The sequence below is a fragment of the Pterocles gutturalis genome, unplaced genomic scaffold (genome assembly GCF_000699245.1).
Source record: "Pterocles gutturalis isolate BGI_N339 unplaced genomic scaffold, ASM69924v1 scaffold51311, whole genome shotgun sequence".
Lineage (NCBI taxonomy): Eukaryota > Metazoa > Chordata > Aves > Pterocliformes > Pteroclidae > Pterocles > Pterocles gutturalis.
Genome location: NW_010102460.1, coordinates 6,003 through 29,822, shown reverse-complemented (window position 1 = coordinate 29,822; position 23,820 = coordinate 6,003). Strand labels below are relative to the sequence as shown.

Below are 23,820 nucleotides of genomic sequence, written 5' to 3'. Positions count from 1 at the left end.
GCTGGGTGTTCTGCAGCGATAGGAGCCGGGCTGGGGGCGGCCTCCACGCCACGGGAAGGTTTCTGCGAGGGGACGCGGCGCCTTAGGGCGTCTGAGGAGAGTGGGCAGGGCGGGAAAGTTGATTCCCCCCCGAGGGGCTGCGGGAAGGGAGCTGTAATGTTTTTTGCGTGAGGGTGGATGGTAAATTTTGCCTAAGAAGACCACTGCGAGAGCGATTTATGAGGTAAAAGAGTTTCCTTATTTCAGATGAGTGAGGCCTGAGGGCTTGGGAGCTGAAGAAAAAGTGCGAAGCTTTCCTGCTGGTGGGTGTTTGCTGTGGATGGCTGTGAACCTCGGCCCCAGACCCCCAAAGGTCAGTATTGCCAAGAAAAGAATGATTTAACTCCTGATTGCAAGGCGGTTTTATTTGTTGGAATCACAGGAACTAAGACTGAAAGTCACAGTTAGGCTCTGTTGTCCTCCTGCTTCAGCTGAGGCCAGGTTGTTCCCCTCCATCTGTTTTGACTCCAGTGTCGTTTGTCCGGTAAAAATGTAACAGCCCAAGCGATGGGGCTGCTGGCGGTGCTGTCACAAAACTATTGCTCATGGGATTTCCGAGCAATGTGTTTGGCAGCGCTTCTTGGCAGAACTGTGGCCCATGTAAGAAATATCTCGGTAATGGGAAGTCTAAGGAGTGTAAACGAGAGTTCACTTTTTATAAACTAGTTACTGGAAAAGTTAACATTTATTCTTCTTCTCCTCCTTGGCTTTAACCCACTTCCATTTGGTGTGTGTAACACTGGTGCTTGATTATAGTGACACCCGTTTGCAGCAACCAGGCTGTATCACCGCGTCCCTGTGGGGTCCTTCTAATGCCGCTGTAATATTAAAGTGTCATGCAGGCGGTCTGTGTATTATAAATAGGGTACTTTGTCCATGATAAGCAATTATTATCTTTCTTTCCCAAGTGTAAAAGACCTGTATAACTCAGGAAGGTGCCAGTGATTTAGGCCTCCTGAGTAAGAATCCAATGAGTCCTGAAGGGGACCCTATGATGTTGTTGCCTTGTTGCTGAACTTGAGATATTCAATTTATTATAGCGGAATATATTTTTTGAAGTCAACATTGGGTAAAATAATATGAGAAGCTGTAAGAGCCAACAGTACAACACAATTTAGTGTCCCTCTGTGATGGCCTTCTAAAAACCTTAATCACCCTTGGTAAAAGCAGAAAGCTGCTGTTAAAGTTTACTGACCATTGGTGAGCAGACAGTATTAGTTACTGCTCTGAGTAATTTTAATAATTTAGAAAAAATGCATTTAATATTTTTTTTCATTATCTCACAATCATATAGGTAGTGTCCTTGTATTTAACAGACCTAAGTTATGTAAAGTTTTATGCACATGCTTAACTTCAGACTTATTTATTTCTGTTAATTATATTTAGATAACTTAAAAATAGAATTGTGTTTAAGTTCACATACTTAAAGGATTAAGGGTTAAAACTTTGACCAATTTTGCTATTAGCAATTAATTTTATTGAATTATAACTGTAAAAAAGCCAAAAAAATCCCCACAAAACAAAAAAAAAGCACCCCCAAAACCCCAAACAAACCACCAGCTCATTCTGGTATGGGTTGGCACCAGAAAAAAGCATGTAATAATTTTAATCATTATTGTATTTCATTTGTAATACAATGTTACATGGTGATTATGGCATTGCACAGTGTCTCTGCTGAAGCTGTATAAAATTACCCAGTTTTCCAGCTAATTCAGGCTTGGAAAGGTTGAAGTCACCTTTTGAGTGAGGGAGGAAATCCTGACAAATATGCAGTTCAGTATAAACATGTTCACATGCGGTTGTCACTGGAGAACAAAGGGGCCTTTTACGCCTCTGTTAACACCAAGAAATACAGGGAATCCCACATGACATGAGTCAGTCACAATCATGAAGCCCCACAGCTCTCTCCAATGAGATAACCACTGCATATGTTCTTGATAGTTTTTACTTTGCTATTGTTGTTTGATGAAAAAGCTTTTTAAATTATTTTGTGCCTCCCACACCCATGGCCATAGAATCATTTAGGTTGGAAAAACCTTTAAGATCATCAAGTCCAACCATTAACCTAACACTTCGAAGTCCCACTAAACCATGTCCCTAAGTGCCATGTCTAATACCCCCAGGGATGGTGACTCCACCACTTCCATGGGCAGCCTGTTCCAGTGTTTGATAACCCTTTAGTTGAAGAAATTTTTCCTAATATCCAGTCTATTTGTGCTAATCTGTGTTTCAGAGGAGAAAGCAGAAGTGTTATTAAACCAGCAAGACAATAACAAATCCTAACTGTAATTGTATTCTTCACAGAATGGCCAGCAGTCCTGAGAATAACGCATCTCTCTCTGCTCCGAAAGTTGCACGCTCGGAAAGTTCCCAAGCAAAGAAGTCTCAGCATGCAGAAGAAGCGATCTTTTACATGAACTGCCGAGCTGCTTATCTAACTGTTCTAAAAAGCAGTTTAGAAAATATTAAATCAAAAGAACAACTCAGTTTAGGTAATGATTAGATATTTTTTTCCCCATAACTCTTGTGTGTGGTAATTGCAGTGGGGAGTTTACAAACAGCAGTCAGCAGTTCACTAGTGAGAGTATCCCAATGCGTAAACTCAGTTTTAAGGAATTTCCAGTAGTTTTAGGTAGGGTTCAGATTTCAGGTGTTGGTAGCTGTATCTTTGAAAACACTTTGATCACTTGCCTGTTATAAAACATGTCACAGTGATTTTTCAAAGTTTATAGGAACTACCATTCCTCAATGTTTTTAATTTTCCTCAAATCCTTAATCCTTGTTGCTAGGTGTTGGATGACTCGTGGAAGTGGGAATAGCGTACAGAGCTTTTGATCTGTAAATTGCCAGCATGAATAGGCAAAAGTCAATACCAGCTGACAGCTTACAGGGACCTAAGTGAGTTGTTTAACACCACCAAATTTGATGGTAGCATTGTTGCTTATTTGAGGTGGGCCTAGGTACTGCTTTTTGGTTGTGACATTTCTGCAATAAATTTTTTCCTATCCCTGACAAATGATTGAGTAGGTCTCAGTTCAGTTTATAGTGGGCAATTGCCCTGGCACAGAAAATCGCCATGATAACTGCCATTAATTGGCATGGAGGTTTGCAGACTCATAGGAGAGGCTGTTTTTGGAGGCATGGATATGGTTCACATCAGATCAGTTCTAAGCCATTTTAAGTAATTTGTGAAAATACTGCCTTGATCAACTTTATGTGATCAAGTGGACTGTTTCAGACACTGGTGTTTCATAAGAATTCTTAATCTTATTTGAGCTCCTACTGAATTACAATATTCCCATAGACTAACGTCAGAAGTTTTAATTTTTTTCAGACATATTATATTTTTGTATAAGTGGTATTGCTGTCAGCGGTACCACAGGAAAAAGATACGTCTCTGAATGCTTCAGCTGTACTAAATAAGGGTGTTAATAGATACTGAAAGCTGTGAAGTATAACAAAATCTGTTTTGAAAACCTTTGGAATTTCAAAGTGCCTTGCATGGAATTATTAGGAAACTTACAAAAGTTGACCTGAAAAATGCTAGTTAGGGCTGTGTATTGGAAATAGATTTATTTGTGACATATTTTAGTGACTAAGATAAGACTGAGTAATAGCCTGTTTCAGTTGTGACGTAGATTTCACTATCCCAGATAAAATTTCTCAAGCAGATATAATATCAACTTTGCTATCTTGTGGAGTTGTAGGATTGTATGCTATGTCTTACCTTGTCTGGTTTTTTTGTTGTGTGTTTGGTTTTTTTTTTTTTCTTAGAGTATTCTTGTCTTTTCGTGAAAAAGTTTATTCATGGTTGTATGTAATTGCATGGGATTGTGTTGGGAAACTCATGAAAGTGTCTTTCAGCCCTATTTTCTACCTGGAGTTTTGTGATGTGAAAATCTTAGTTTGCTTTATTGGAAAAAAATGTTTCCAGCTCACATGGTTGACAAAGAAGGGATGATAACAAAAACCTTCAGTTAGATAAAGGGAACTGAAATACATCATTACAAATCTAATGATTTTTATTTTGTGGGTTTTGGGGTGCAGCTCAGAATGCACTTGGGATTGGTGGTAGTACAGGTTGCTCTCGCAAGTTTTCCTCATAGATTGTGATGCCAGTAAAAGGTGTGTGTATTACGGCATTGCAGTTGGTTGTAATAAAAACCCAAACAATAGCTAAAGGCAAAAACATGCTATAATTCTAGTTATAATTCTAGTGACCTTATTTTTTTCTGCATATGTGAGGAAATAAATTTCTCACCAATAGCTGCGTTGCCCATGCCTAAAATACATGAGATCTCCTTGTTGAATCCACCGCTATAAAAACTGAGTATAATTTTCTGATGCACTGATTGTAGCTTCATTCCCCTGTACCAGTACATGAAATTCTACGCATTAGCAAGCACATTCTTTTAGCCTGTGACTCAGTGTTATCCAGACTTTATCAGCTGTAATAAAAGTGCCTTTATAACATCTTAATGGTATTTTTGAGATAATCTGGATTTTAAGATAGGAGTGGTGTGAACAAATGTAATCTCTTTTATATATGCTTTGGCTTTCATCTCTATCCATATGTCACCTCACTACATAGTAAGTGTTGGGGCATTTTGGTTTCAAGGCCAACTTGGAAAGGGCAAAAAGTGGTCCAGGCTCTCACTCTTTTCAGAGATACTAAAAAATTACTTTTAAAACTTTTAAGCATTGAGAGTTATAGATTTATGTTGCATCTTACATAAATTCTGTCATTTATCAAGTGAGTAGTGCTGGTGTTTAAGCATCTCTTGCTACGTGATGTTTGGCTAATATTATCAACTGTGAAATACTCACTTAGAGATTTTATTTCTAGGAGTCTTATGGATAGCTTCATTTCCTGTGGTGTAGTATTTATTAAGGTATTTAGCAGAATTGGTCTGTAAAGAATTATAAATAAAAGGTACAGTCTAATTGAACTTTCAAAAATACAAACTTGGGAGGCATGTAGGGTATGGAAAGTGCTTATCTCCTAGGATATATAAAAAAACCCAGAATTGTCATTTATTTCAAAGATACTCTGTTAAAATGTGCCATGTGACATTCCAGGGAACTCGGCTATCCATGTAAACAAATACACCGAGTAACTGCCTTTCCTTGTCTCAACTTGACACTGAAAGCCTTAAACAATTTCTGTGTGCCCAAGTGTTGCGTGGATAAAGATGTAAGCTTTGCTGTATTCTCCTGACTGTGCTTGTAGAGGTGACAGGGCAGAAATCTTCATTTAGTCCTTGGCATTCAGTCTGAGATCAGCAACAAAGGTGTCTGGTTTTGTTTGTTTGTTTTTATGGTGACACAGTTGCCTGCTGAGGATTGTAATGACGCCCCCACCTCATTTCACAGATGCTGCTTGAACTCCTCTCAACTAGTATAGACTTGGTCATTGGTCAGCTGGCTAAAAATCAAACTGCCAGCCTATATAGAGATGAAGGATCTCTTGTGTTTCCCTAAAAACTTGATTATATGAGAAGATATAAAAGCATCCCTCCAGTTCACTGTCAGTTTGTATCAATAGAGCACAGGATTGAGTCTATCAGCAAAACTGTCCTTCAGACCCACTTTTCCCTTGGATTGATTTGGCTTTAAAAAAAAAGTCTAAACATGGAAAGTGATTAAAGGATGCTTTGAGAAAAATCCTTTACTGACAGCTGGAGTATATAGTTAATACTGTGTGTTGTTCAGTACTTCAACAGGCTGGAAGAAATCCGTCTCAGAAGACAGTTAATAAATATTGGACTTCACAAACAACTACACTGAATTTTGATGACTTTTGCGCTATTTTAAAAAAAGAAAAACCAGCTACAAAAACCGAACTGCTCGAAGCATTTGGAAAAATTGACACTGATAACACTGGATATATTTTACACGATGAACTTTATAAAATTCTTACAATGGTAAGTATCAGTAGAAGCTTAATTATCCATCTTTAACTATTAGTAGAGATTTCTGGAAACTATTCTGAATGTGTAAACACGTAGTCCTGATCAAAAGAATCAATAACTGACTCATGGTTTTTTTTTTTTTTGCAGTTTTATGTCTAGTTTTCTGTAGTTATCTATGATCTTTTTTTCATTTTTTCCCCTCCCCTTAGTCTTGCAGTTGATAACCTGTCAGTCTCTTTTCAGCAATTGAGCCTTGAAGGTGGAAGCTGGCAGAGAAAATATTTTTAGTACTTTCAAAGAATGTTTTGTTGAAATCCTATCTATACTGCAGTGGAGTAACAGAAAGGGAAGCACACATCTCCCCCCTTGGTTCAGTTAGTGCCAATCACTGTTGTCTGCAGGGCTCCTCTGCAGCCCTTGGGGTTATGAACTTTTACCAAGAGAGTTAATGAGGTATCTTTGCTGCTCTCCCGTCACAGGTTGTCTGTGTGTTCAGATACAAAGTTAAAAAATAACATTTATCCAAGTTGCACATAAAATGTCACAGTTAGTGTTTTAGTTTTATCACAGCTGTGGTGTTCTGTCACACCAGTGACTTCACTGGGTCTTATATTCCATTCATTGGGATCTTACAACAAGTTGTGCTAGGGTAGGTCAATACTTTGGTTACAGATTATGCATTAGCAACCCAAAGTATGCAAATGTCATAAGGCTTACCTGTATGTGTCATTGATATGGCTTAAAATGATGACATTTAAAAATATCTGGAACTTCTTATGGTGGCAGTTCAGCAGCTAAATATTTTTAGGCTTCACTGTATAATCTGAAAGGACAGAATTTTTTTTTTTAAATAGCAGCTGAGATTTTTATGATATTATGAGATTGTAGGAGGTGGAACTTTAAAGAATTAGTGAGAGTGTGTTAGAACGATGACAAGATTAAAATTCAGGTCCTCTGAGGATCTGCAAAGCAAGCAAACAAATCCCTTGAAACAGGACAGTCTTCCAAGTTGGTGTAGAGCTGATGCTCTGACTTTAAACTGCATAGATTCACATCACAGATGATTACAATTATTTTCTTTCTCTGTTCTACCTGTTTTTTTGCTCTGTCCAGCCAAAAAATCCCTTCATTGTAAAAGCCACTCATCCTGCACAGCACAAACAGTAGGGAATAGTAACAATTAAAAATGAACTAGTAGTAGAATTCTAGTAGAGTGCTCAAAAGTGAGAATAAAACAGTTTTAAGGAAATGTAGAGGAGAGCAAGCTGGGACAGAACCTTCTGGTGAACTGAATTGCTGATGTAGTCTGGCCTGCTGTAGGTATAACAGGATAGCTCAAGTAAATAAGTGAAACTAACCATTATGAAGTTAGCTCGTGGTTGTTAGCATGCTACAGAAGAAGTAAGAATGGCTGAGAGCTGGGATTCCCCAGTTTATGGAAGACTTTCTGAAATTGATGTAAGTATTATTCACAGTAGGTTGTCAGAAGACACCACAAAATTGTATAAACTGTTATTAATCTGTTTGGTATTTAGTAGCATTGGAGGGATGTAATTTTTTACAGTGTTGACCTCTTTTGATGATTCAAATCAGAGTCCGTTCAAATGTTTTGCAAGATAAGATTCCCTGAAAGGATATTAAAGTAATCTGTGGTTTTATTAAATGTGTGCTGTAGGTGAACAGCATTCTTGATTAAGAGCCCAAACTAAGTTGTCTTTTTTTATTGCAGAGAGGTGAAAAAATGACTCGGGATGAAGTGAGTGCCATTACTAAACACGCTGGTTTTAACTGCAGTGGCAAACTTGACTACAACAAGGTATGGCAAACAGAGGGATATTGTTTGTTCTGATGTTATTGACATCTGCCTACATACTGGAACATGGGCTGGTATATATTTCTGTTTTACTCACTTTATGTGGCTATTACACTTGAAAAGGTCACTTGTTGCAAGTGAACTTAATTTACTAAGCAGAACCTAATAGTTAGCACGAAGCCTAACAGGGTGTGTGAAGGTAAGAGTTCAAGGAACAGCAGAATAAAGATGACAATTGACAGCAAACTTAGCTAAAGAATGAGAGTCGCTATGTCTGTGACATTTCATAATTTTTTGTGTGGGGGACATTATTGTATATGTTGAACATCTTATTTTCAAGATGCAACATCTTATCAGGGTTTTTGACATCATCATCAGATGGCCCAGAGAAGCTGTGGATGCCCCATCCCTGGAGGGGTTCAAGGCCAGGCTGGATGAGGCTTTGGGCAACCTGGGCTAGTGGGAGGTGTCCCTGTCCATGGCAGGGGGTGGGACTGGATGGGCTTGGGACTTGATGGACTTTAACGTCCCTTCCAACCCAAACCACTCTGTGGTTCTATGATCTCTAAGCAATTAAGTTTTGAACTGAATAAACAGGCCGCAAAGATTTGTACATAAAGAGTTTCATAGGAGAAAAACTGCCTATTGAAAACTATGTTAAAAAAAAATCAGTCCTCAAATATCTAGAAAGAAATATTTTTAACCTCTTGGGCTGAAAGTTGCACTTAATTTTCATTCAATATTTGGACCTCCTTGTTGAACCATGGCTCTGTTTCACTGTGTCACTTGAGTGGTTGCTCTGATTGCTGAAAATTAATATCGTGCTTTAAGAGAAAATACATTACATCTATTGATCTGTCCTTTGGTTACTAATGTTACACTTTAATCCTTTAAAATGTGAGAGAATATTTTGCTTAACAGATTACTTTGTTTTAATCTAAAGTTTTGTGACTTATACATGACAACCAGTGAGCAGTGCTGCAAGACTGCACGAGAGAAATTGGAAGTTAATAGTCGATTAAAGCAACAGCAGTTTGGAAATCAATCTGAAATTTCCTCTGAAGGAATCACACCACCAGTGTCAAAACCATCACCAAGAATCTCGACAAAAACTGATCACAAACTACCACCAACAAAAGGTAGTTATATTTCAAATTGGGTGTTTTGATTCTGTTGGAGATCATGCTCTGGGTCAATGACCAGTTAAGTATTTGTTTAGTTTTTCTCAAATTAGTGAGGTTGTTATTGACTAATATTAATTTCTACCGTGGCAATCGCATAAATGTCTCAGTAGAATATGTGACCTCCATGGGAAGTAGGCTTTGGCTGCATCTATGATCTGAAGCTCTCAGATTCTTAAGGGTGAACTTCGTTGACTCTCATGTGACACAGTCCAGAGGGAAGAGAGGAAATGAATGCTCAACATAGGCAAGTTATCTCTGATCTGGGAAAGAAATAAATAAAACCTTAAACAATTATCAATAAGCAGTCTGTTTGTTTCAATTATGGAGGCTACTTTTCAAGCACAATCAGTATGAGAGTTTAAGGTTCTTCCCGAAGTTCCAAAGATACTTAAAAACCTTCCCACTCTGGAAAAAGACCACAGGCTAACAGACTGCAAAGGTACCATGTATGAAATATTTGCATGTAGGTTGTGCTGTTTACGCTAAGTTGTTTCACTTCTAGGCAGTACTGAAGAGGTACGAAGATGACAAAACAGTGATGAAGACTGATTTTATGTAAAAACCAACAATTGTACCAGCAGGGTTGCCCAAAATAGTGAACCAGAAAGTAAAGGCTTGGAACTAATTGCATAAATGATGTGCTGTCTGGCAGGGAAACGATATTGTCCTGAAAAGAAACAACTTTAAATTAGAAGCAGGTTAAGCCTGTCCACTTAGGATAGATTTACCTTGATTCCAAGGTAAATGGAATCATATGGTAGCAATTTCTCGTCCTTCAGGCAGATTTGGTTTCCAAGGTTCTGCCTGGAATGTGCAGTCAGAGAAGTAAAGATGTTTGGCTAATGAATTATTAAATGTTACATAATTACAAGGGAAGTCAGCTTATCTTACTGAAACTCTTGTCATCCAGTCTTTCGGATGTAAGTAAGGCTTTATGATAAATAGCACTAAGAGTAGCTTGAAATAATCTAATTGTAACTAAATATCTACATTTATAGGTGAGAGCAGAACTCCTTCAAGACCCTCGTCAGCTCAGAGTTGCAAAGCATCCATTTCTACCACCATCAGCATGGGTGCCAGTAGCAGCAGAAACACAAAGCTAATTGAGCCAGACGCAATGAAGGTATCATATAAGTCCTGTTGAAATTATGCTGTTTTCCTCTAGGCACATATGTTGTTGCATTTTAAATAAGAAACCATTTTCCTCTGATGTTTAGCTTATGTTTTATTAATGGTTTGTCAAGGACAGCTATAAACTAGTGAGAGGTTTCTTGATACATATTATTATTAACATTTTTATATACTGTTGGTTTTGCTGACATCTAGTTATTGAAAATAATTTTTCAGGTATGAAGGTTTAATAGAACAAAGTGTGTTTTTTATAAGCGAAAGCACTGTTGGATAAAATGTTTAAGGACTTTGAGAAATTTAAAATTTAATAATTTATTAGGTTGGTGAGAACTTTAAATGCTTAAGTAGTCTGAAAGATTGTGTATCATAAACCTTTATATGAAAGGTAATTGGTAATAAATAACAGATCTGTGAGCATATTCAGTTTGTTGGGCATTAATTTGTAAATATATGCTGTAGCGTGAAAATATTGATTTTTAGTTAGACTAATATGTTCTATCAGTATTTTCTTTTAAATAAATCACTCATTCAATATAAATTCCAGTGGGAGAAAGACAACAAAGTCACTTTGCTAAGTCAATATTTGTAGAGTGTTAATATTGATCTTTTTCCTTTGTTTTCCCTTTCTTGACTGAACCTTTACTAGTTTTCTTTCAACAGAAAATAATAGCTGTAGAAATATAAAACATTAACTGGAAACTGCTAGGATACATTAAAAATGTGCACCTTGAGACCCCTGTATAAAAGGGAAAAAATGGATATGACCACATAGTATAACTGCTGCTAGAAAACGGAACTGATTGTTCTCATGAGTTACATTTTTGTTTCAAATAACAACTCTGTGTTTGTTATTGAACTCTGAAGTCCTTTATATCTTTAGACATTGCTATACAGTGACATTTGTTCTATATTAAAATTTAAACACATAATCTCAAAGGAATTTTTTGCAGTCTGTTTAGGTATCTGGACCTCCATGCAATTTAACCTGCAATTTCACCTTGTTCAAACAAGATATGTAGTATATAAAACCATCGCACAGTTTCCCAATATTGGATTCCTCTTTCTTTCTACGAGCCAGTAAGAACTGACTGAAAAAAAGCAGCTGCAGATATTGATTACTATTGATTAGCATCATATAAAAAGTGAAATCAATCAATAGATGTGAAAAGGTGTAAACAGAACTACCAATTTTTTTTTAACCCTAACTATTAAGGACAGAGTTCAAATTAAGGACACAGTCAAAATAAATTAATAAATACAAAGTGATTTGTTTGTGGTGTGGATCAGAGTCTAGTACACAAATTCTTATTTATCTTGTATTCAGAAATATTTTTTTTCTGAAGTTCACCTCTCTTTTTGGGACAGTAAGAAAATATTGCCATCATGAAGTTGGACCAATGCAGACTTGATATTTCTGACATAAATATACCCCGTGGCTAATGGAGTTCTTAAATTTCTGCAAGACAGTCTTTGTGTTGGTTTTAGTCAAGATTGAAAGACATTAATAAAAAAAAGCAGTGTATCATGTTTTAGAATCTTCTCTCTGCATTGGGTAGCTAAATTACTCCTGCTAAGGATTCTCACCTTTGCATTCTGCTTTGCTGAAGTCAAATTTCTACGCATAGTGGGTAGCAAACTAAACACCTGAAAAAAGTATTTTTCCTGAAAGAAACCGATATATGCTCCCGCTCATGTTGGCGAAGTAGCCTCATGCAATTGAACTGGCATGACTTTTTCTGTGCATGTGAAGCAGTGTGAACTGAAGCTCTTTGCTTTAATCATAAGAACAATTCCTCTCACAGACATGACTTTTTATTTCAAATTATGCATGAGTGGGTGGACTGTTAAATAGTAATTTAAACTGTAATAGAACTAGAATGCATTATTTGGGCAGTGACCAGCACTGGCAGCAACAAGTAGTCCCTAACACTTCTTTACAAATTAGCATTTTTAATACAAACTCTTCCACTATGTTAGCTGTTACTTGACAACTTTTGTTATGCATTGAGGTGACATCTAAAATCAGAAAAATAATCTGTTAGCTTCCCAAGTTCATGTGCCTGTTTGTAATTTGGTATGGTTAATTCAGAGAACATAGCACCACCTTATGCTCTCTGCAAGAATAACAGTTTAGTATTTCATTCCTAAACCATTGTCAAACTTTTGCTTACCATGTCTTGCATCTTAACCTGCGTGTTGTCCCTTGAGACATTTTCCCTGCTTAATTGGAGTGTTTAGTGTCCCTGTTGTAACAATGTCTATCTATATGCAGGAACTGAAAAAAAGTTAGTCTTTTGTCTAAAATAACAGCTAGGAAAATGGAAGGTAAACAAACGGGACAAAGCTACTTTCCATGGGCTATCTGTGAGCTGATGGTTTGAGGACTGCTGCCATAGTGAGAAAAGGGACAGGACATGGTTGTTAGAGTAATTTTAGTACCTCATGATATCTTTTTGAATAGTTGTAGCACATTTGGAGTGCTGTTTAAATTTACATTATGCACTTTTATGTCTCAAAGTTGCCATGTTGCTTCATTAGCAGAGCTTTTGACTTTGATCTTTTTGAAATGTCATTAATTTTTCAAACAGTTTTGTAAGGTATTAACTGGTTGTTAGCTCACTTAGTCTGAAAGCTTATCTCAGCTGTCTCAAGTTTTAAGGAAAAATTAATTAGGGCTATACCGCTACATAAAAGATGGCCAGGGTCTGGTACGATGAGATCATTGTTCATCTGACAGCATGCTGCTCCCTCTGGATCTCTGACGGCAGAGAAGTTAGGTTTCCACAAAGGTCCCAGATCCAGCATGTTATCTTAACTGGAAAATCATAGAATCGTAGAATCATTAAGGTTGGAAAAGACCTCGAGGATCATCAAGTCCGACCATCAACCCACACCACCTAAATGAATCATAGAAAAGATTATGGGAGGGGAGGGACTTGGATATTAGTTACCATCAAGGATTAGATGTCTCACTCTCTTTTAGATAGCTCAGTTGATCTTTGTCTCTTTGCTAGCCTGTGCTCTCAGGAAGTGTTTACTTTTAAAGTCTCTTAGAACTTCCTTAGCAAAGTCTTAATTTTTTTTTAAAATCCCAAACCTCCAAAGAACATCAGAAAGTGAGTTGCAAAGTATATAGTATTTGTACTTGAAAGTACTCCATCCAGTTTGTCAGCTGGATGCAAATATAATTATCAGAATGTGACACCTAAAATTGGTATCATGCATTATGCTACCAAAACTATTGGGGTGCCGAGGGTGAAATAATTACTGCTTTTAGATCAATATCTCAGGATAGGATAGAGTAGTCTTACCATAATAATAAGTAATTTGAGATAGTTTTCAGCTATGTAAATATTGAGAATCCCAAATTTTATGCACGTTCAGGTTTTCAGGCTGATATATTTTTATTTCTTTACTGTGAAGGTTCTTTTCATAGCTGCGTTTGTGCTATTTGGGGTGAAAATTATAAGAGTTACTCAGAAGCAGAAAATGGAGTGAGAGATAGTATTAGATTCCTGCAGTCTTTTTATGCCAACACAGGTGGTGAGTTTGCTCGAAGTACATCTCTCTCTTTTTTTTGGTTAATCTATAAAAAGTTCTTAAAGCACAAAGGAATATAAAGAAGATTAATTTGGTAATGTTTGAATGAGAAATGCTTAGTATAAAGGAGTTGATCCTGTTCTCACAGAGATCAGTGGCAAAACTGGCACAGGACTGAAGGCTCTTAAATCCATGAGTCCCTGAGTAATTTATATTCTTAAGAAATGTAGAGTTCTGAATAGAGAAATATAAATTCAGGATCAAAGCTGCGTATATTACCAAGTGTGTTACTTGGCATCCTGGGTGTGCACTAGTGAAGTCCAGTTCTTGCCTGACACCTTTAGGTCATCGACTGTAAAGTACCATCAACTGAATGTGAATACGCTGTAAGGAGTACTGGTTCTCTAAGAGGAGAAATTACTCTGTACTCTGAAGACTGGCGTTAGATAGAGTTATTAGTCAGACTATTTACAGGGAGTTGCATGCGGACCTTTTTTTTTGTTTTGTTTACAAGCTTTCCTCTCAAATCTGTGTTAGCTTAGCTGTTATACTGAACACTAAGCATAGCTACAGCCACCTGGACAGAGCTCTCTGCCGATATTACAATGAAAGTTCCTTCTGCTAGGCTCCACTCAGAATCATTATCTTCCATTGCTAGGAAAGAGACTAGAATCATGGACATAATCCAGACCAGGGAAGGCAAATCAAGAATGTCTTCCTCAAGTCATACAGTATGTCTGAAAGGACTTTTTTTTTTTGGCTGAAGCAGTATCATTCCAAGGATATTTGAAATTGAAAATTGGGACCTGCTGTTTTAAGAAAAAGAAAAATGAAGCATGTAGCTGTTTTAGCATCTCAGCAAAATCACAGCTTCTCTAGAAACCATATTATTCACAAACACAGCAGTTTTCAGTTTGCCTTTTCAATAGCTTTGACAGAAGTCAAGAAGAATCGCTGAATTTGACCAGTGTTTGTGATTTGTCTGAGCAAATAACTCCTCATTGTTCAGCTAATCAGTTATGTTCTTTGCTTGATTGGCCTGATGGAACTAATGTAGCCAAATTCCACTTTCAGTGGTAAATCGCCCAGTTCAGAGAATTTCAGGAATTTAGTGTAATTCTTCATGGCAATTAAAATTTCATTTCAGCTATTTGAGCACTGAGGTAATCTGTATGTTTTTCAAGTGTTTTCACAAGTGAAGCAATGTGACTAACCGCCCTGTAAAATTGACTACAAATAGGACTATTTGAGAAAATTAATTTTAAAAAAGAAGAGTTGGAAGGTCAGTGCTGTATCTTGTGGTTTATTTTATGCAGGATTTATTAAATCATCAAATGAATGTATTTCAGAGAAGGCGCTTTTATCTTGATCAAAGATGAAGCCAACATCTAATATTTGCTTGGTTTCCAGGAATGGCAATGTGCACAATCCAAAGGATGCTTCTACTTAGAAGAAGATGGTGAAATCATTAGTCACAAGTACAGGTTGCACTTACCTCAAAGGTCTACAGTATGTATTACTATCAGGCCTTTAAACATTCGTCAAGTAGAAGGTAAGTGTATTTGTATTTCTTTAGAGAATTTTCCTCTATAAAAAATATTTTTTTCTCCTCTTGCTGATACATCTCTCCCTTTCTCACTTTCAATACTTTGTGGTACTGCACTATAGCAACATTTTTCTCTGTTGACGGAATCCTATTGAAAATATAACTTAACTTTCACACTATATTTTCTGCTTCATCATTTTGTGATAACTGCCTGGGCAGTGAAAATCAACTAAGTCCGTGATCATTCTCTTTGTAGTCAGGCAACCTTTTAGATTATTTTTAGCCATAGCTTTGTGAAGTTTCTTACTACAAGATTGAAATGTTAGCTCTGTTTGCAGAATCTCCCTTTAAGGTGTTGATGTACTTTGAGTAAAAGCAATACAAAACTTAGTGAATATTACCTGAAAATTCTTGTATTTTCCACCTCAAGTATTTTTGTAAATACTTAAAATAGGCTATAGCTTTTTATGGCGGTAAGGTATCTTGATGTTTTGATTATGAATCTTTTTTGAGGGATTTACAGTTTACTTTGCCCATTTCCATTTTCCTCTTAAAAGAGTGAAGCCCAGCACTAGAGCCACCTGAGATCAGTCAACCTTTGTGCTCCTTTTTTCCAAATGCTATGGCTATGTTTTCTCTGGTGGTTTACCAAGGGGCTTCATCTGGTTGCTACGTTGGAATTATTTTTTCCCCAACTAGATTATTTCCTCTTTAGTCCTGGGAAGCATGAGCCATTAGATCCCAAAGATGTTTGCAAGTCATCTGGACTGGCTGTTGTGCTACAGGTTGGTAATTGATTCTGCTTGAGGTTGGTAATAAAAACTTCACTACAAATAATTGACAGAAAGTAGTCCTTTTCCAATTACTACTTGGCTGAAATGGCAAGCTGATCAACAGACTTCTAATGATGAGGAGAAGTGATCTGATACTAATATATTTGAGTAGCAGGATGTCTCAGGGTTAACAACTTTTCTTTTTTCAGGTGTCATCCTCTTAAACTGTTCCTTAAAATAGTTCTGCTGCAGGATTGTCCAAACATTCTGTGTAACCAAAAGAGTACTTGTCTTTTGTGTAAAAAAAAAAAAAAAAAAAAAAAAATTCCACTTTTGCACAACACTATTGTCCTGTATACAGTAGTACCTTTGTGTTTTGTTGTGAAGAGGAAGGCGGTATGTACGGAAAGGATTCATGTTAGCAGAGCAATTACCTTTTTACGAGAAATCAAAAATATCTTCAAATTTTTGACAAAGTTGTGTGTTATGTAGCCATTCTTTGGTATTCCTGACTCCTAACTCTAGAAAAAACTAAGCCACTGCGTTCCTTGCTTTGCTGTGGTCTGATTAACTTGGAGACCACTAAATAGCTTGTTGATTGATTGCCCTCAGGAACCGAGCAGCTACAGGAAATCAAAGACTGAAATGGCATCTATTCAAAATACGTAAGATCTGGCCTCGTTTCCAATCCAACCCAAGATAAACAAATCGTACATGGTCAGACAAACAAATCATACTGTGATGCTGTGTAGAAGGATCTTGCTTTTTAAAAATAATTGAAATTTATACTTCTGGGATTTAAATCTTCTGGTGTCCCTGGCTTTTGCACATAATCTGGGTTTCCAGTCAAGATGAGTTTTAACAGTATTTTGCAGAACATCAGTTGACAATATATACAAAAGCTTTTAGATATTTGAAATTAAGATGCTAGCAAAATTAAAGAAAAGTAATAAATTATAATGTTCTCATGACAGAAAATGCAAATAGCTTCCCTCACTACCACAGGTTTTAGTTATTAGAACTATTATTAGTAATGATTATTGGTAAGACAATCACAAGACTTAGAACAATTGATCTGATCAGCCTGAATAGGAAGCAATCCTGATAGCAGATAATGGATTATTTTTTTCCATCTTACATTAATAGGGATCAGTATTATAAGTACCATGGAAATATCTACTTTAGGGTTCAAAGAAAAACAATTTTGTGCAATTATTAAGCATTTGTGTTGGGAATGTTTTTCTTTTTAGGAAAATCTTGTCTTTGGTTGTCAGTGGATACAGCTTTGTATATTCTGAAGGAAAGTGAAACCCAAGAGAATTTACAGCTTGTGAGCTTTACTGAACAACGAAACAAAGAGGTGAGATTTTTTTTTTAATTCTATTTTAATTGTTATGTCTTTAGTATATGTGTTAATGCTGCACAGGTGAGTTCCCATGTGTTTGGAAGGAATTCAAACTGTTCCCAATCAGACTAGAGGAGAAGAGAAACACTTCTGTGCATGTTCCCTTTCAAAACTGAGAGAACTTGTGCAAGGTGAGATGTAACACTGCCGCAGTTATACCCTTTGGATGGGCCGAATTGCAAGCCACTTGTGTGGAATCTTAAAGAAATTCTTGTGGGCACCATACTATCACGTGGTTTGTTGGCAAGTATTGCCGAGATGCTGGTTATCTGTATAGATACTCTACAGAAACTCAGTTGTATTCCTGTGCCTTCAGAAACAAAAGTTCAAAGGTAAATTTTGTTGAAATTTCCTTTAATTTTCTTTCTCCTTCCCATATGTGATTTTGAACTTCATAGCGCACAGAATATTCTTATTCTGTGTCAGAAATAAGGAGAAATGGCAGTGTTAGGTTACTTCCCCCTTCCAAGCCACAGGGAACTTGACTTGCTTCTTAGACCTTAAGTCACTCGTGACTTTTTACATTGGACGTTTTTGTTGCTATTTTGAATAAAGCTGATAAATCAGGGAGGAAATTAAAAACTCGGTGGGTTTTGTCAGTCTGCTTCTGGCTGCTTTGATTTTGAAGTTTAACAATTAAAGAGTGTTACAAATCTGAAAAATTATAGGACTGTTACTAGGCATTTCTAGTAATGACTGTTCTCCCCTCATCTCTGCTCCTGTATGTTTTTCTAACTTTTATTATAACCAAGAGATTCACTAGGCTTTGTGTCTTTAAAATGGCATCACACAGCATCTCACCGTAGCCATGTTTTCTTTATGGAAAGTGATTTTGAGCATTACCGGTGTTTTCAAGTAGTTAATCACTTTTGTATGAATATTACTAGAAATAAAGAAAGGTATCATTTGAGAAGTAACTTACCAACTTGTCTGTCTTCTTTTAAGAGTAGATGTTTGGATGGAAAGGGGAGCTTGGATCAGGCAGTTACTGGTTACTCCCATTCACGACAGGCTGTAGGTTGCAGAAGGTAAAAACACAAACTACTGGAGAAGCAAAACTGGTGTATAGAGATGAGGATGGAGAACTGGCTCTGACCAAGGAGTTCCGGTGAGTTATGTTTCCAAATAGGCATGGTAATTACTGCAAAAGTGTGTGCTCCAAATAACATCTAGCTTTTAAAAAGCTGTATGTTACTAAAATATTGTTTGTACAGAACATTCTCAAATATTTTGAATAGTTATTAACAATATTATGAGACAGTAAAGGAAACACAACTATTTTGAAATAGTTCTGCCTTTTTCATCTTTTAGAGCTGCTTTATTGGATATATTTGAAACAATTGATTTGGATGGAAATGGTCTTCTGAGTTTGGAGGAATACAATTTCTTTGAACTGAGAACTAGTGGTGAGAAATGTGATGAGGAAGCATGGGCTGTATGTAAGGGTAAGTTCCTTGCTGTGCTTAATACAACTAATTAGGGCTATCATTATACTTGCAAGCTGTTGTCTATAACATCCTACTATGTATATAGCATAGAAGAACTGAGCATTTTGTAGCCTATACCAAGAAGACACATAGATATTGTTCTCTTCTGTTTTTCTTTTTTTTTCCTTTTCCAGTCTCCTGTCACTTGTTTTGCTTCATTCTGGTTTTTGTGCTACTGACCACTGACCTTCTGCTGAGAAAATTCTTCCCATTGCTAATTGCAAAGTTTTGTAGGTAAAAGATTTTGTAGCTGCCAAAAACCTACAGGTTTTCTCATCATGGATCGTATGGCAAATTAAACTGTAACAGGTATTTGTTTAATCTGTCTCCTTTCTGCAGATTAAGCTGATACTGCTTTCATATCTGGCAAAGTGCAGAGAGGGACATTTCATTAGTGTGTATTTGATGCTTTAAAAATGGCATCTACAGCTTATGATGATTGTTCAGAAAATTAGACATTAGAAAATGCCTATTGCAACTCTGTTTTCTTCAGATGTTATCAGTTTTTCATTAAAAATGTGTCTTTTGAAGGTTCAAATATGGTGTATCCATTTGTCCATATTGTGCTATATGCCAGCTGTGAGATTCTGAGACTTCTGTGAGTGACATGAGGAAGCTTGACAGGCAGTTACAACTCTTTCAGCTGTGCTTTGTTTTATCTCTGCTGATACATCTCATCAATGTTACTGGATGTCTTGCCAGCTTGCAGCAGTGGTGCTGGGCCACAAATGTCAATTTTGAAGAAAGAAGGAATTCTGTGGCATTGCTTTAAGCTTGCAAAGGCGTTGAGAAGGCACAGTAGGCTGCTTTAATAATACATGACAGCAGTGGTGTCAAAGCATGGGCAGTTTAGCTGCCGTGAGTGAACAAACTGGAAATTTAGAAGCCATTGTATGAAAATTACAAGTTTCTGTAAGAAATACAGTTTTTCTGCAACTCATGTCTGACATGCCAGTATGGCATATCATTGTATATCCGCCCATGTCATGTTTGATGTAATTCCTTTGTAGGCTATGACACATTGTTTAATTTGGGTTGAAATACTTTACATCTGTCAAATCCTGCTAATTATTTATCCCCAGAAAACTCTTAAGATACTGGACTTTTTCCTAAATTATGAAAAGATGATACAAAAATACTTTTCAGTATAGGAGTTCCTTGTCTCTTTCATGCCTGTACATGTCATTCCACACTTTGACTTTGTCAGTGTTACACTTCTGTGCGCTGGTCTCAACATGAGTAGGAGGGGGTGTATGTGTGTGTGAAGTGTATAAGAGAGGAAAGAAGAGAATATGGTGAATGTTTTACCAGGTTATAAATCAGTTGAAGGGTTCAGACCAATGTCATAAATCTTGACACCAAAGTTCAAGCCATTTATTATAGCATCTGTACCCTTAGATAGATTTATTAAATTGGTAATCCCTTGTTAATAATATATAGTAAAGATTTAGCATTGTTATGAAGATGAGAAAACCATTTTTAAAAATCTCTGACACAAGGACATTTCAATTATGTGTTTGCTGACATTAGAGTGGTCGATCTATGACATTCTGTCTAGAGAGGGGTGTTAAGATTACTGGCATTTTATTGCTTTTTGGGAACTGAGTAAATCATTTCTATATCAAGAACTTCAAGCACTGAGGATGCTGGCTCCAGCAGACTTTCATTTCCTATTCCTGATATACCCCATTCTGCAAATCTCAGCCACTACAAATATTGGTAACAAAAAGAAAAAAAGAAAAATCAGTATGAACTCTTTCAGTGTTTAAATCTCTCTCTTCTGGGTTATACAAGGGGCCAGCTGTGTCTAGTAATTATCTAAAATCCACAGGGAAGCTCTGCAAAGAGCATGTATCTGGTCAAGGACATTCTTTCCCAAATATTGGAGAGCCTGAGGCTGCAAGATAGCTCCATCTTTTAAATCTCTTTAACATAAGTAGGAGTTTGGCTTTGGAAGGATAAAGAGTGTTTGCAGAGAGAGCAGTTGTTTAAGTGTCACCTTATTTCTTTTCAAACAGAGAATTTTGATATGAAGAAGAACGAACTTACAAGACAAGGATTTATGGATTTGAATCTCATGGAAGCCAATGACCGTGAAGGGGATCCTAGTGACCTTTGGGTCACTTTATTGTCTCTGGGCTACAATAAAGCATTAGAAATGACAGAGGTATGATAGCCACATAGCAAAAATAACTGCTTCACATATAACTTTCTGCATATGTTTAACTGCAGTACTGTTTCTGTCATAAATGGATTTCAGTAGGTCAGTGATCCACTCCAAACACAGTTAAATATGGAGTTTTACACTATGACTTCCGGTTGTTATGGTGTCTTGTTTCTTAGGATAACACTGACATTGCTAAAAGAGAAAATCTGCTGTTTGCTTTAGAGAAAGCAAATATTTTGTGGGGTTGTAGAGGAAAGGAATCATGGGTTATACCTGCTGAAAGAATTCATGCACCTTGCTGGTGGGGAGGGAGAAGAAGACAGTGATGGTAAGCTGTGACCTGTCAGCAAACCTACAAATGCAGGACTTGCTCTGCTTGAAAAGTCACTTTCCTGGCCCAGGGTGCAACAGAAGTGGATATGGAGAAGATAATTTTTCTCCACATGATTCAGAATTCGTAGTTTTCAGATATGGCTATTCCTGTTACTGTTGCCTTTCACAACAGTGTCTGAAGGTGTTCAACATAAAATTTTAAAGAAAGGGCTTCTGGTGGCACACTGTTTACTTTACAGGATGAGAGATTATTTCTCTGATGTTTCTCTGTGCTTACAGGTTTTTTTTATTTTTTTGGAAACAGTATCAAGGTTGGTCTTAATAGTTATCACTAAAGAAAGAGGATATCTTTAATGAATGAAAATAAAGAATTAAAAATTAAAGAAAATATTAAATATGCAAATAATCTCATCATTTAACTTTCGTTCCCAAGAAAAGCTGAATATTTTTTTTTATAGTCTGATTATATTATTTCTTCAACTTTTGTTAAACTAAATCAGGTCAGTGTAGTCACCATATAAAAATATAAGTGCGAAACAACTACATACGGAACCAAAAATACTCGGTATAGTAGAGAGACTTCAATTGTCTCTCAGTGCAAATATTGAGATCATGGTGGATGATTTCTTAATGAGCAGTGCTTTCTGCTTTTCCTGTGAGTATGGTTAGCAGAGCAGTCACAGAACTGTCTTTCTGCATTTCAGACGTAAGAGGGAGCTATCTTCTAAGAAAGAAGATTTTTGGGGAGGTTTTATCAAGTTAGAAATGTCAAAAATGTATTTTGTGCTTTATACTAGCTGTGGTTTATGGCTATAGTCTTTGCTTTCCAAAGGACAACATAGCTCTCCAAATGCTTTAGTCATTCTTACAAAAATGTGTATATCTACTTAACTTGTGTCTATAACTTAACTCTTTAATTCCTCAATTTCAAACAATTTAAGAGATTGCTATTTCAGGAGCATTGAGCCTCTAACAAATTAAAGACAGAACTGAAAAATCCTAGTGGATGCTGATAGCCATTCGAAAGAAACCGAAGCGCTGTTACTGAGTTAAAGAAAATGCAAACTCCTGGCTGTTAACATGTACTGTAAGAGCAGAGCGTTAATGCAACACTGCAGATATTTTAAATGTCTATTAAGTGGCACAAATAGCAAGAGCATGACAGGTAAAGGAGACAGATTTATTTCAGACGCTGAAGTACATTCATACTTCATCTTAATTCCTGTACGCTTTGGTATCTAAGGAAGGGTTTGCTACGTTGGAGCCAAATGCACCAACCTGCGTATCGAGTGTGCCGTGACTGGCATGAAAAATATTCATTTGTCCTGAGCTTTCATTTCATTTAAAAGATTGCCACAGGTCTCAGGTTTTGAATATTTAATATTCAGTGACATACTCGGATAATTCTACTTCAGAGCATATATGAAAATACTTAGGTGCTGTGGATGAAAATCTGAGGGGAATAACTACAGATAAACGTTGATAAAGCTCATTTTCTCCATTGCAGGCATGCCCATTTGTCATTGACATCTATGCAGAAAAATGCAAACCCAGAATTAAAGCCATATATCTAGAGTCAGGGAGCTGGCAACTCAACAGGGCTATTTGCAAGTCTGTTGTTAATAAAGGAGAGGCCAAAGTAATGGATGGCTTTGAAAACATAATCGTCTATACCTACAAAGGAGGCAGGAGAATCACTTCTGTTATTGAAAACAAGGTATGGCATGAGGCTTCTGTAAGGTACTTTGTGTTGATGTCTGTTATTAATGTTCTTCTCCCCCCCCCCCCTTGCATAATTTTTGAGAAGTACATTTTCTCATATTTCTGATATCAAGTTTATCTAGTTAATTTTTGTAAAAGTTGTCACAAGTGCCTTTTTGACATATGACTCAGACTTCAAAAGAGTTTGGATCAGTGTTCTTGGAAGGGACAGCTTATTATAATGAAGCCAGCAGTTCTCAATATCACGTAGAATCTGAATGTTTGTGTTCACATTCCAATTTTTCAATATTTTGATAATTATTGGAGACATAATATGTTTGTAATACCAGAAAACAAATACTAAGAACAAGAAATAAAATTACAGAAAGAGCAAAGACTGCAGCATTTACACTATTTAATATTTTCAGTGTGTATAGGGAAGTAAAAGAGCAGTGATTTGCGTTGATTGTGTTTTTAGCAGCGTATTATGGATTATTGTTAACTACCTGGTCTTACAGGTCTATTTTATTGCTAATCCAAGTTAACAATTATAAATCCAAGCAAAAGTGGTTGCTGAGAAGTAGAGATTTTAAGCCTTTTTGTATAGATCTAATGAATATGCTGTTCATTCTCAGTTTCCTTTATATCAGGAAACATGACTAAATAAATACAGTGTGGTAAAATGCTTCAACTTAAGATGCTTTAAATCTTAAAAGATCACAGCAAGAAGTATATTTTTAAATGGACAAATATACAAAAGGGGGTGGGTTGGTGGACTAATATTAGGAC

General features: G+C 36.6%; 1 protein-coding gene across 1 annotated transcript in view; it reads left to right on the top strand.

Moving 5' to 3' along the window:
• The first annotated feature begins 2,344 nt into the window (after window positions 1-2,344).
• EFCAB7 (EF-hand calcium binding domain 7) overlaps window positions 2,345-23,820 on the top strand; it is a 24,978-nt gene continuing 3,502 nt past the window's right edge. The window contains exons 1-11 of the mRNA XM_010086138.1: window positions 2,345-2,531; window positions 5,752-5,963; window positions 7,681-7,767; window positions 8,708-8,903; window positions 9,947-10,071; window positions 15,030-15,171; window positions 17,189-17,298; window positions 18,294-18,451; window positions 18,655-18,788; window positions 20,849-20,997; window positions 22,838-23,047. Of these exons, the coding sequence (XP_010084440.1) occupies window positions 2,345-2,531; window positions 5,752-5,963; window positions 7,681-7,767; window positions 8,708-8,903; window positions 9,947-10,071; window positions 15,030-15,171; window positions 17,189-17,298; window positions 18,294-18,451; window positions 18,655-18,788; window positions 20,849-20,997; window positions 22,838-23,047 (1,710 nt within the window). The remainder of the gene's footprint in view (window positions 2,532-5,751; window positions 5,964-7,680; window positions 7,768-8,707; window positions 8,904-9,946; window positions 10,072-15,029; window positions 15,172-17,188; window positions 17,299-18,293; window positions 18,452-18,654; window positions 18,789-20,848; window positions 20,998-22,837; window positions 23,048-23,820) is intronic.